This window comes from Orycteropus afer, unplaced genomic scaffold (genome assembly GCF_000298275.1).
Source record: "Orycteropus afer afer isolate SDZICR_OR568_19922 unplaced genomic scaffold, OryAfe1.0 scaffold00014, whole genome shotgun sequence".
Lineage (NCBI taxonomy): Eukaryota > Metazoa > Chordata > Mammalia > Tubulidentata > Orycteropodidae > Orycteropus > Orycteropus afer.
This window is the reverse complement of record NW_006921601.1, coordinates 15,920,340-15,930,499: the sequence shown is the minus strand read 5'-3', so window position 1 is coordinate 15,930,499 and position 10,160 is coordinate 15,920,340. Positions and strand designations below refer to the sequence as shown.

Below are 10,160 nucleotides of genomic sequence, written 5' to 3'. Positions count from 1 at the left end.
AAGGCCGTGTAAGCCGCGCGCAGGCCGGCCCGTGCGGCAGCGAATTCCAGCGACTGCACCGGAACTCCCAGCGCCTAGGACCTCGCCGAGGGCCGGTGCCCCGAGGAGCCCGCGCCGCGATGGAGCGTCCCGGGGCGCCGCCGGGGCCCGCGGAGGGCGAGCCTGCCCCGCCCCCTCCTCCACCTCCTCCTCCTCCTCCTCTTCCCGCGGCAGCCGCGGCTCCGGGCTTGGCGAACATGGCGGCGGCGGCAGTCGGGCGGGACACTTTACCTGAGCACTGGTCCTACGGCGTGTGCCAGGACGGCCGCGTCTTCTTCATCAAGTGCGGCGCGGGAGTGAGGGAATGAGGGCGGGGGCGTGGGGCCAGGGGCCTGGCGGGCAGGCGGGCGGCCCCCGGGCGGCCCCGGCGCTAACAGGTGCACCTCTCTCCCCTCAGCGACCAGCTCCGCTGCACAACCTGGCTACACCCGCGCACCGGGGAGCCAGTCAATTCTGGCCACATGATCCGCTCAGGTGAGTGACGGGCTGGCGGGATGAGCGGTGCTCCGGGCGCACGCCGCGGCGGCCGGAGTTGGACCCGACTTTTTGCGTGTTTCCGCAGATCTGCCTCGCGGCTGGGAAGAGGGCTTCACTGAGGAGGGCGCCAGCTACTTCATCGAGTGAGTGGATTGGGGCGCGGCTGCCGCTCGGGGCCTGGGGGGCTGCACCGCGCTCGCACCTGTGCGGCCCGGGAGCTGGGCGGCTTCCCGCCCGGCGCCCCGCGGCCCTCCCTGCGCTCCCGCCCGGGCTGCGGGCGAGTTGGCGCGCACAGCGCGGCGGCTGCATTTGTGTGGGGTTTTGTGTACTGGAGTCGTGTGGCGGGCTCCAGGAGAGAGGCGAGGATCAGGCAGGGAGTTCGGGCGCAGGTCCAGGATCCGGTTCCTTGAGCGGTCAGGGGCAGCAAACTCTGCGCCCTGGATCTTGTAATGAGGCACGATTGGGGTGCTGGGTATGTGGGACCGGACACGCCTCCCCACTGGGTTCTGGGGCTGTGCCGAGCCGGGACCAGGATGGAGCTGGAGTGGGGAGAATAGAACAAGGAGTTCAGTCCAGGTCCGGGCCAAGAGGGAGGCGAAGGAACTCTCTTAGGCAGGCCTTCCTTTTGGTCAGTTCTCTGGGATGGTCGGGGAGGGGGAAGGTTGTAACCCCACCCAACTCCCTCCAATCCTCGCCCCCATCATTTGTGAGGGCCTCTGGGGAGGGGTGGGGGGTCGGACCGATCAATCAATGATAGTCGTCGACACTTGGTGTCTGGTTAGCTGTTGCAGAACAGGGAAGTTCCCTCCTGCCTCCGCCAGTCAAGCGGTAGGTTTTTATCAAACATCCTTGAACGCTGAGTCTCTAGAAATAAGCTCGAGGGATGGTAAGAAGTTAAGGTCCCATTCAGACTCTAACACACCAGTCGTTACCACTGCCCCTCCCCCGGCCCCAGGGCATGTGCCTGTGTCACAGAGTTTCTCCCAGTGTCTGCTTTACTGTGAGGTCAGAAACTGCTTTTGATCCTTTGCCCCAGTGCCTGGCACAGAGCAAGCACTGGGTAAATGTTTGTTCACTAAATGAATGAACCAGCCAAAAGTTTGGTTGGTGGTCTGGGTATTCCTGGGTGTACTTTTGGGGACTGTGAGTCAGATTTCACTTCTTCAACTTGAAAATATTGTTAGTCAGTAGTGGAGCAGCATGTTTGAAACTGTCATGGTTCCTTCCAGAAAATCCCAGGCCTCCCTTCTCAGTTTGGGTTCTGGCCTGAGAGTCCACATGTGGTTGTTGTTGTTGTTGTTGTTATGTGCCGTCGAGTCATGTAGTAGTTGATTGAAATACTGCAGGAAGAGATTTATAGAAAAGGGCAGTATCTGTGGACCTGTTACCCTGTCTCTTTGCCTTGTGTATGTGTGTGTGTGTGTGTGTGTGAGAGAGAGAGAGAGAGAGAGAGAGAGAAAGAGCTGTCTGGAACCCTCAGAACTTTGCTGTCAGTGGGCCCCTCTGGTTTATAACTAGATCAGCTGATATTTATTAAATGACACTTATGTGCCAGGCATTTTTCTAGGCATTGGGATTTCTGAAATGAGTCAGGCAGCATTAGGAGCTCATGCATTATGCTGAGTGAAATAAGTCAATCGCAGAAGGACAAATATTGTATGAGCCCATCATTGTAAAAACTCAAGGAAACATTTTCTTAGGGAAGGAAACCCACTTTGTAGGTTGCCAGGGATGGGAAGGAAGAGGAGGCAAAATTTCGGACTAGTTGGGGGTCACCTGTTGATTTGGGTGAGGGGAGGGATGCTATGGAAAGAGTCTGTGACCAGCATAATGACGCTGGGGGAAGGAAGGACACTGAGGAGTGTACATAAGATATAGACAACAGAGACAAATAATAGTATATGCGAAATACTGCATTACCACTAACACCAAACACTAGACTACAGATAAATGCATAGACAAGTGAGAAGATCAGGTGGGGATCAGCAAACAGGAGTATACCCTAGACCAAGAATAGATTTAGCTGAAGATAATCTTACATATGTACTTGTGCTACAAAACTAGCCACACACATTACAGAAGCAACAGAAGACAGAGTTGGAGTAACCTCTCAGAGACAACCATACACCTTGAGAGAGAGAATCATCAGGCCTGCCAACTTGGGACCATAGTTTTGGGGGGCACCAAGCTCAGTTGACACAACATATTACATAAAAATCTTGTTCCACAACCTACTTTGGTGAGTAGTGACTGGGGTCTTAACAGCTTTTGAGTGGCCATTTAAGATGCAACTATTGGTCTCCTCTCATCTGAAGCAAAGAAGAGTGGAGAAAAGCAAAGTCATCTGGAAACAATTAGTCCAATGATATGATGGACCCCGAGATCAGATGATCTAGATGGTGCCCAGTTACCAATGCTAACACTCAGAAAGGGATCAAACCTGGAGATCCTGGATAAGTGGGAGGAAAAATGTGGAACAAAATTAAAAAGCAAAAAATGACCAAAATTACTGGTTAAGAGTCTGGTGGAACCCCAAAACTATGCCCCTGGGTTATCCTTTGGGCCTACAATTGGACTCATTCCCATGGATTGGCTCTCAGCCCAACAGTAGAAAGACCTACACTCAGAGCACCTACCCCAGGGCAATGCACCCATCTACTCTAGGGAGATACACCCCTTAGAGAAATCAGCCATGGGGCACCAGAGGGACAGCGTTCACATAGAGGGAAAGCTCGACAGATAGGAGTACATAGTTAAGACGGGCACAGGGAGGGGGTAGTCACAGGGAGGGGAGGGGAGGAGAGTTTCCTATGGTTGGGGATGGTAATTGAGGCATGAAATCAAATGTACATGAACTGTTGAATATAAAACAAATTTTGCTCTGTAAAATTTGTAAAAAAAAACCAAAGTACAATAAAATTTTTTTTTTAAAAAAAGATCAGGTGCTCGTGAAGCTTGCAATCTAGGTAACAGGGTCACAGAAAATAAGTAAATAAACAGATAGTGGTAACTATTATGCAGAAAATTAAAATAAGATGGTGTAATATCAACTGGTTTAGTTGGGTTGGGAGGTCAAGGATGGTGTTTCTGAATAGATGACATATAAAGTAAGATTTGAATGACAGGAAGGAGCCATCCTTGTGCTGATGAGGGGGAAAAGCATGTCAGGAGGAGGGAAGAGCCATCAAGGCTCCTAAAGCACCAAAGAGCTTCATGTTCAAGGAGCAGAAAGTCCAGTGTAGCTGGGACATGGTGAACTAAGAAGAGAGTGGTACAAAAAAGGTTAGAGATAGGAGAGAGCTAAATGATGTAGGGCTCTGTGAGCCATGGTAAGGAGTTCTTAAACTTTATTCTAAGCCTAGTGAGAAGCCATAGGAGGTTTTTAAGTAATGCCATTTGATTTGCATTTTTAGAAAGATCTCCTCCTATTGTGAGAAGAGTGGACAGTAGGTGGAAACTGCAGGAATGCAGGAGAGAAGTGGGAGGCTGTTGTAGTCCAAGAAAGAGTTGATGGTGGCTTAACAGAGGATGGTAGCACTGGAGATGGAGAGAAGTCAGGTTCAGGCTGTGTTTAGGGAGTCTACAGACCTTCCGGATGGAATGGATATATGGTCTGGGAGGGAAAGAGAAGAGTCAGGGATGATGCCTAGGATTGGGGCTTGAAAACCTGAGAGATGGTGGTCAGGCCACTGAGAAGGGAAGCTGGTGAGGAGCTTTGGTGGGGGGAGTCATAAGATATGTTTCGTTGTGTTACCTTTGAGATGTGATTTATCAAGTAGTCAGATGAATGAATCTGAAGCATGGGGAGAGAGAAAGGACTGAAAGAAATACTTGGATATTATAACTGTTATCCAAGGACAAGGGATTGGATGATCTTGCCCAGGAAGAGTATAGACAGAAAAGAGATGATGAGCTAAGCTTTAGAACATGCCAGCATTTAGAGGTTGTGAGCAAAGAGGAATAAAACAAAGGAAGCTGAGAAGTAGGAGAAAACCTAGGAAATGAGTGGTCACTAAAGTCTAAAGGAAAACTTGACTGTAATAGGTGGAATAGAAAATATGAGTTGAGGAAATGGAGGCAGTAAGTCTAGGCAAACCTTTCAATGAGAAATGAAATTGAGAAATTAGCTGGTAACTGGAGAGAGATGTGGGTCTAAGGGAGGATTTTCTTTTTTTCTAGTGGGAGATTCTAGAACATGCCTTGTTCTGATGAGAATGATCAAGTAGAGAGGGAGAATTAGATGATGTAGGAAATACATGAGAATAGAAAAATAGGAGAGACATGAGACCATTGCTGGAGTAGAGAAGGTGAGAAGAATGAGTTCTGGAACCTGTCCCCACTGGTCTCAGACAGGAGCAGACCACTTTATCCTTTAGACAGGAGAAAGGACGGAGGGCTAGATCAATGTAAGGAGGTAGGGAGATTTCATCAGGGATGGGTGCGTGTTCCTGTTGCACAGTTTCTGTCTTTCCTATGAAGTACTAGGCAAAGTCTTGAGCTGGGGTGTTGAAGAGGTGTGTATGACTGTACAGGCGACAATTATAGTCAACTGTCCTCTTTTGTGGATTCTTCTATGGTAACTCTGTTTGTAAAGTCCCTAGTGATTATCCTACAGGAAGTCCTGCTCCCTACCCCCTGGGGCCTCAGTTGAATCCTCTGAACCCTAGGGGAAAGCAGTGTGTGACATTGTTCCCTATCCTTTTGTGAAAATTTCTTGAGAAATTTAAGGGTTTGTGAGTAATTGTTTTCCTTTTCCACATGTAAAGAATGTTTTGGTTCAGTTTGCTTTTTCAGATTTTCCATGAGCATGATGAATATTTGAGATTGATTTGTGTGTATGTGTGTGTCCTCTTCTAATATGGCTTAGTAAAAACAATAACAACAACAACAAAAAGACCCAAACACACTGCCATTGAGTTGATTCTGACTCATAGCAACCCCCATTGGGTTTCCGAGGTGGTAAAGCAAGTAGCTTGCACAGTCTTGCTATCAGGGAGTGGCTGGTGGGTTTGAACTACCAACCTTTTGGCTAGCAGTCAGATGCCTTAGGCACTACAATGTGCTACCAGAGCACCTTATGGCTCAATAAAGTTAGAGGAAAAAAACATTGACAGAGCTGATTTCATTTTTCTCACTGGATTCTTGGACGCTTGTGTGAGGTTTTCAGAATGCATCAGTTGTTCCTGATACTTCCCAGATATTTTAATATGCTCTAGAGTCTTGCAGCATAAAACCTTGAGTTAAGGCAAGTGCATTTAGTTTTATTTCTGCATTTTTGGTTCAATTTTGGATTAATAAGGGACAAAACATCTAAGGGATCTCCCCCTTTTTGCTTAGTCTAGTCCCAATTCTAGACTAGGTAATGTTGAACATGTCTTTAAGAAGAATTTTTATATGCTAGGGCTTCTCTACTTTCTCATGAATCTCTTAGCCATATAGCAAGATATCATAGTAATGTAGTAATATTGTCTGTCTCAGGCTGTGTTCTCTACAGGAGCAAAACCATTGAAGCTTACTTATATAAATATATATTTCAGCAGAGCTTCCAGACTAAGACAGACTGGGAAGAAGGAAGGGGCCATCCACTTCTCAAAGAATTGGCCAGTGAAAGCCTTATGACTTGTCAAAAGCATTTGATTGTGTGGATCATAACAAATTATGGATAACATTGAGAAGAATGGAAATTCCAGAACACTTACTTGTGCTCATGAGGAACCTGTACATAGAAACTGTTTGATGACCTAGGCTGTCATCAAACAGAACAAGGAGATACTGCATAGCTTAAAATCAGGAAGGGCGTGCTTCAGGGTTGTATCCTTTTACCATATTTATTCAATCTGTACGCTGAGCAAATAATCTGAGAAGCTGGACTATATGAAGAAGAGTGTGGCATCAGGATTGGAGGAAGACTCATTAACAACCTGTGATATGCAGATGACACAACTTTTCTTGCTGAAAGTAAGGATGGCTTGAAGGCTTTACTGATGAAGATTAAAGACTACAGTCTGCTTTATGGATTACATCTCAACATAAAACCAAAACCAAACTCACTGCTGTCGAGTTGGATCTGATTCATAGCGACCCTTCTTTGGGTTTCCGAGGCAGTATCACTATGGAAGTAGATTGCCCAACTTTCCTTCTGAGGAGTGGCTGGTGGGTTTGAACTGCCAGCCTTTTGGTTAGCAGTCAAATGCCTCAGACACCACGCAACCAGAGCTGCTCTCTCTCAACATAAAGAAAATGAAAATCCTCACAACTGGACCAATAAGTAGCATCATGAAAAATGGAGAAAAGATTGAAGTTGTCAAAGATTTCATATTACTTGGTTCCACAATCAACATCAATAGAAGCAGCAGTCAAGACATCAGATGACATATTGCACTAGGGAAATCTTCAAAAAACCTCTTTCAAGTGCTGAAGAACAAAGATGTCTCTTTGAAGACTAAGGTGCACCTAACTTAAGCCATGGTATTTTCAATCACCTCATATTCATGTGAGAGCTGGACAATGAATAAGAAGGACCAAGGAAGAGTTGATGCTTTGTGTTGTGGTGTTGGTGATGGATGCTGAAAGTACCATGGACTGCCAAAAGAACTAACAAATCTATCCTGGAAAAAGTGCAACTGGAATGCTCCTTGGAGGCATAAATGGCCAGACTTTGACTTACTTTGGTCATGTTGTCAGAAGGGAACATTCCTAGAGGAAGGATATCGTGCTTGGTAAGGTGGAGGATCAATGAAAAAGAGGAAGGCCCTCAATGAGATGGATTGACACAGTGGTTGCAATGATGGGCTCTGGTATAGCAAGTATTGTGAGGCTGGCACAGGACCAGGCATTGTTTTGTTCTGTTGTACGTAGGGTTGTTATGAGTCACAGCTGACTTGATGGCACCTAACAACAACAACAAATATATATTAGGTTTTTGTTTTGGTTCTCTTGTGCTGCTCTAACAGAAGTACCACAAATGGATGGCATTAACAAACAGGGAGATTTATTCTTTGACAGTTTAGGAGGCTAGAAGTCTGAGTTCAAAGTGCCAGCTCTAGGGGCTGGGTAAAGGCCCCTCAACCTTGGGCTTCAGCTCTGCCTCTTGCTCCTGGCCCACTGAAGCTGGAGGCTTCTTTTAACTCAAGTAGCTGCTGGCTGCTGAGGCTGACAAACCCAGGGTTGACAAGTAAAAGGGCACAGTCCCAAGATTATTAAGCAACATGGCAGGCCACTAGTTCAAGTCTAGACACAGTCCCAAGATTGGCAGGCAACATGACAGGCTACTGAATGAAGATTCAGCTACAAGCGTGGTCCAAGTGTGCCAAAAAGCTCAAGACTTTTCTCAAAGTGTCATCTTATATACTAGAAGCAGACCACATCCCTAAGGCAGCTACACAGCTGCTCACAGTAGGTTCCACCATGGAGTTGATTACCAGTCTCATCATGGGGAATAACTACATCCAGCTGCCCAACCACTCAAAACCAGGCCAAGCCAAGTTGACACATAACATTTACCACTTATATATATATATACATATGTGTGTGTGTGTGTGTGTGTATGTGCATGTGTGTATACATACATGCATATGTATATGTATATATGGAGACAGAAATTTTTCTCAAAGAAATGGCTCACACAATTGTAGGGGCTGGCAAGTCCCAAGTCCATGGATCAAACATCAAGCTGGAGGCTTTTCCTGACTCATACAGCTACAGGGCTGATGAACTCAAGATTGGCAGGTAAAATGGCAGTTTGTTGGCTCACAGGCTGAGAATGCAACTATCCCAAGATTGACAGGCAATATAGCAGGCTGGAGATGATGACCAAATGCAGGATCCAAAATGAGCAAAATGCTAGAGACCTTTCCTAAAGCTTTTCCATACATGCTAGAAACAGGCTACATTCTTATAGAAACTCCCTTTCAATTGATGACTGCTTATAGCACATCTCATCATGGAAGTGATTACATTATATCAGATCTCATCATGGGGAATAACTATATCATAACTGCTAAGTCACTTTGAATCATGGACCAGCCAAGTTGACACACAACCTTAACAACCATAGTATCATTAATGACAACAATAATAATAGTAGATATTGTGTGTTGTTGTTGTTGTTATGTGCCATCAAGTTGGACCCCACTCATAGCGACCTCTCCTTGGGTTTCCGAGGCAGTATCACTATGGAAGTAGATTGCCCAACCTTCCTTCCGAGGAGTGGGTGGTAGGTTTGAACTGCCCGCCTTCTGGTTAGCAGTCAGTGCCTTAGGCACTATGCTACCAGAGCACCTAGATATTATGTAGTAACCTAATACTTTGATTCCTTGAAAAATACCAGGAACTGTTCTATAACTGGGAGCTCTGGTGGCATAATGCCTAAGACATTTGACTGCTAATCAGAAGGTTCATGGTTCAAACCCACTACCACTCCTTGGAAGGAAGATTGGGCAATCTACTTCCATAGAGATACTGCCTTGGAATCCTAAAGAGGGTCGCTATGAGTTGAATCTACTTGATGGCAGTGAGTTTGGTTCTATAACTATTTGATTTAATTCTCATAACATTTTGAAAAGGTAAGGATTAGTCTCATTTCAAAGATTCTGGGTGGTGCAAATAGATAGTATGCTAGACTGCTAACTGAAAGGCTGGAGGTTTGAGTCCACTCAGAGGTACCTTGGAAGAAAGACCTGGTGATCTATTTAAAAAAAAAACCCAGTTATTGAAAACCCTATGGAGCACAGTTCTACCCTGACACATGGGGTTGCCACGAGTCGGGATCAACTTGACGGCAACTGTTTAATCCCATTTTACAGATGTGGAAACTTGTAATACACCAAAAGGCAGTTGGCTTTTTCCTATACCTTTTGTTTATTTGATCCTTACAACAGCCTCTGTTGTTGTTGTTGTTATGTGCTGTCGAGTTGGACCCAACTCATAGTGACCCCTCCTTGGGTTTCTGAGGCAGTATCACTACGGAAGTAGATTGCCCCATCTTCCTTCCGAGGAGTGGCTGGTGGGTTTGAACCACCAGCCTTCTGATTAGCAGTCAAGTGTCTTAGGCACTATGCTACCAGAGCTCCACAGGTCTGTAAAAGTTCAGTGATTTGGCCAAAGTGTTAGAATTGGGACTAGAACTCAGGTCTTTAGTCTGTATGATAACCATATAGTAATGGTGATTCCTATCCCAGGTCACAGGTGAAAGTCAGTTTTAGGATTTAAAGGAGTCTGCTGTCTGTGTACCATTGCTCTGAGTTAGGCTGCCCCAAGTCTCACTGGCCCTGACTTTTTTTTTTATTATTATTATTGTGATTTGGGTGAAAATTTACAGAGCAAATTCACTTTCCATACAGCAGCTCACATATACTTTGTCTCATGATATTGACCACAATTCACCACAATACAACAGCTCCCCTCCCACTTCCTCCCAACAGTCACTTCTTCCCTGTGTCCATCCCTCCATGCACCCCTACCCCCTGAGCTGTCTCCCTGTGCATAAACAGTCCTTCTTTCTCCCATGATTGTTCTCTCCAAGGAATGTATCTACCTCAGGTAAATGTTCAACGCCTATGCCTGTCTTTTGCTTGGCTGGAAGCCACAGGTGTGGGTTCAATTCCAGACCTGAAGGGCAGCTAGGGGCCATAGTCTCAGTAGTT

At 46.2% G+C, this 10,160-nt stretch overlaps 1 protein-coding gene across 1 annotated transcript in view; it reads left to right on the top strand.

Annotated features, from left to right (window-relative positions):
• Positions 1 to 236: 236 nt before the first annotated feature.
• The window catches only part of PLEKHA7 (pleckstrin homology domain containing A7), a 323,263-nt gene continuing 313,339 nt past the window's right edge, over positions 237 to 10,160 (top strand). Inside the window, exons 1-3 of the mRNA XM_007956820.2 lie at positions 237 to 322; positions 437 to 513; positions 602 to 659. Coding sequence (XP_007955011.2) covers positions 237 to 322; positions 437 to 513; positions 602 to 659 — 221 coding nt within the window. The remainder of the gene's footprint in view (positions 323 to 436; positions 514 to 601; positions 660 to 10,160) is intronic.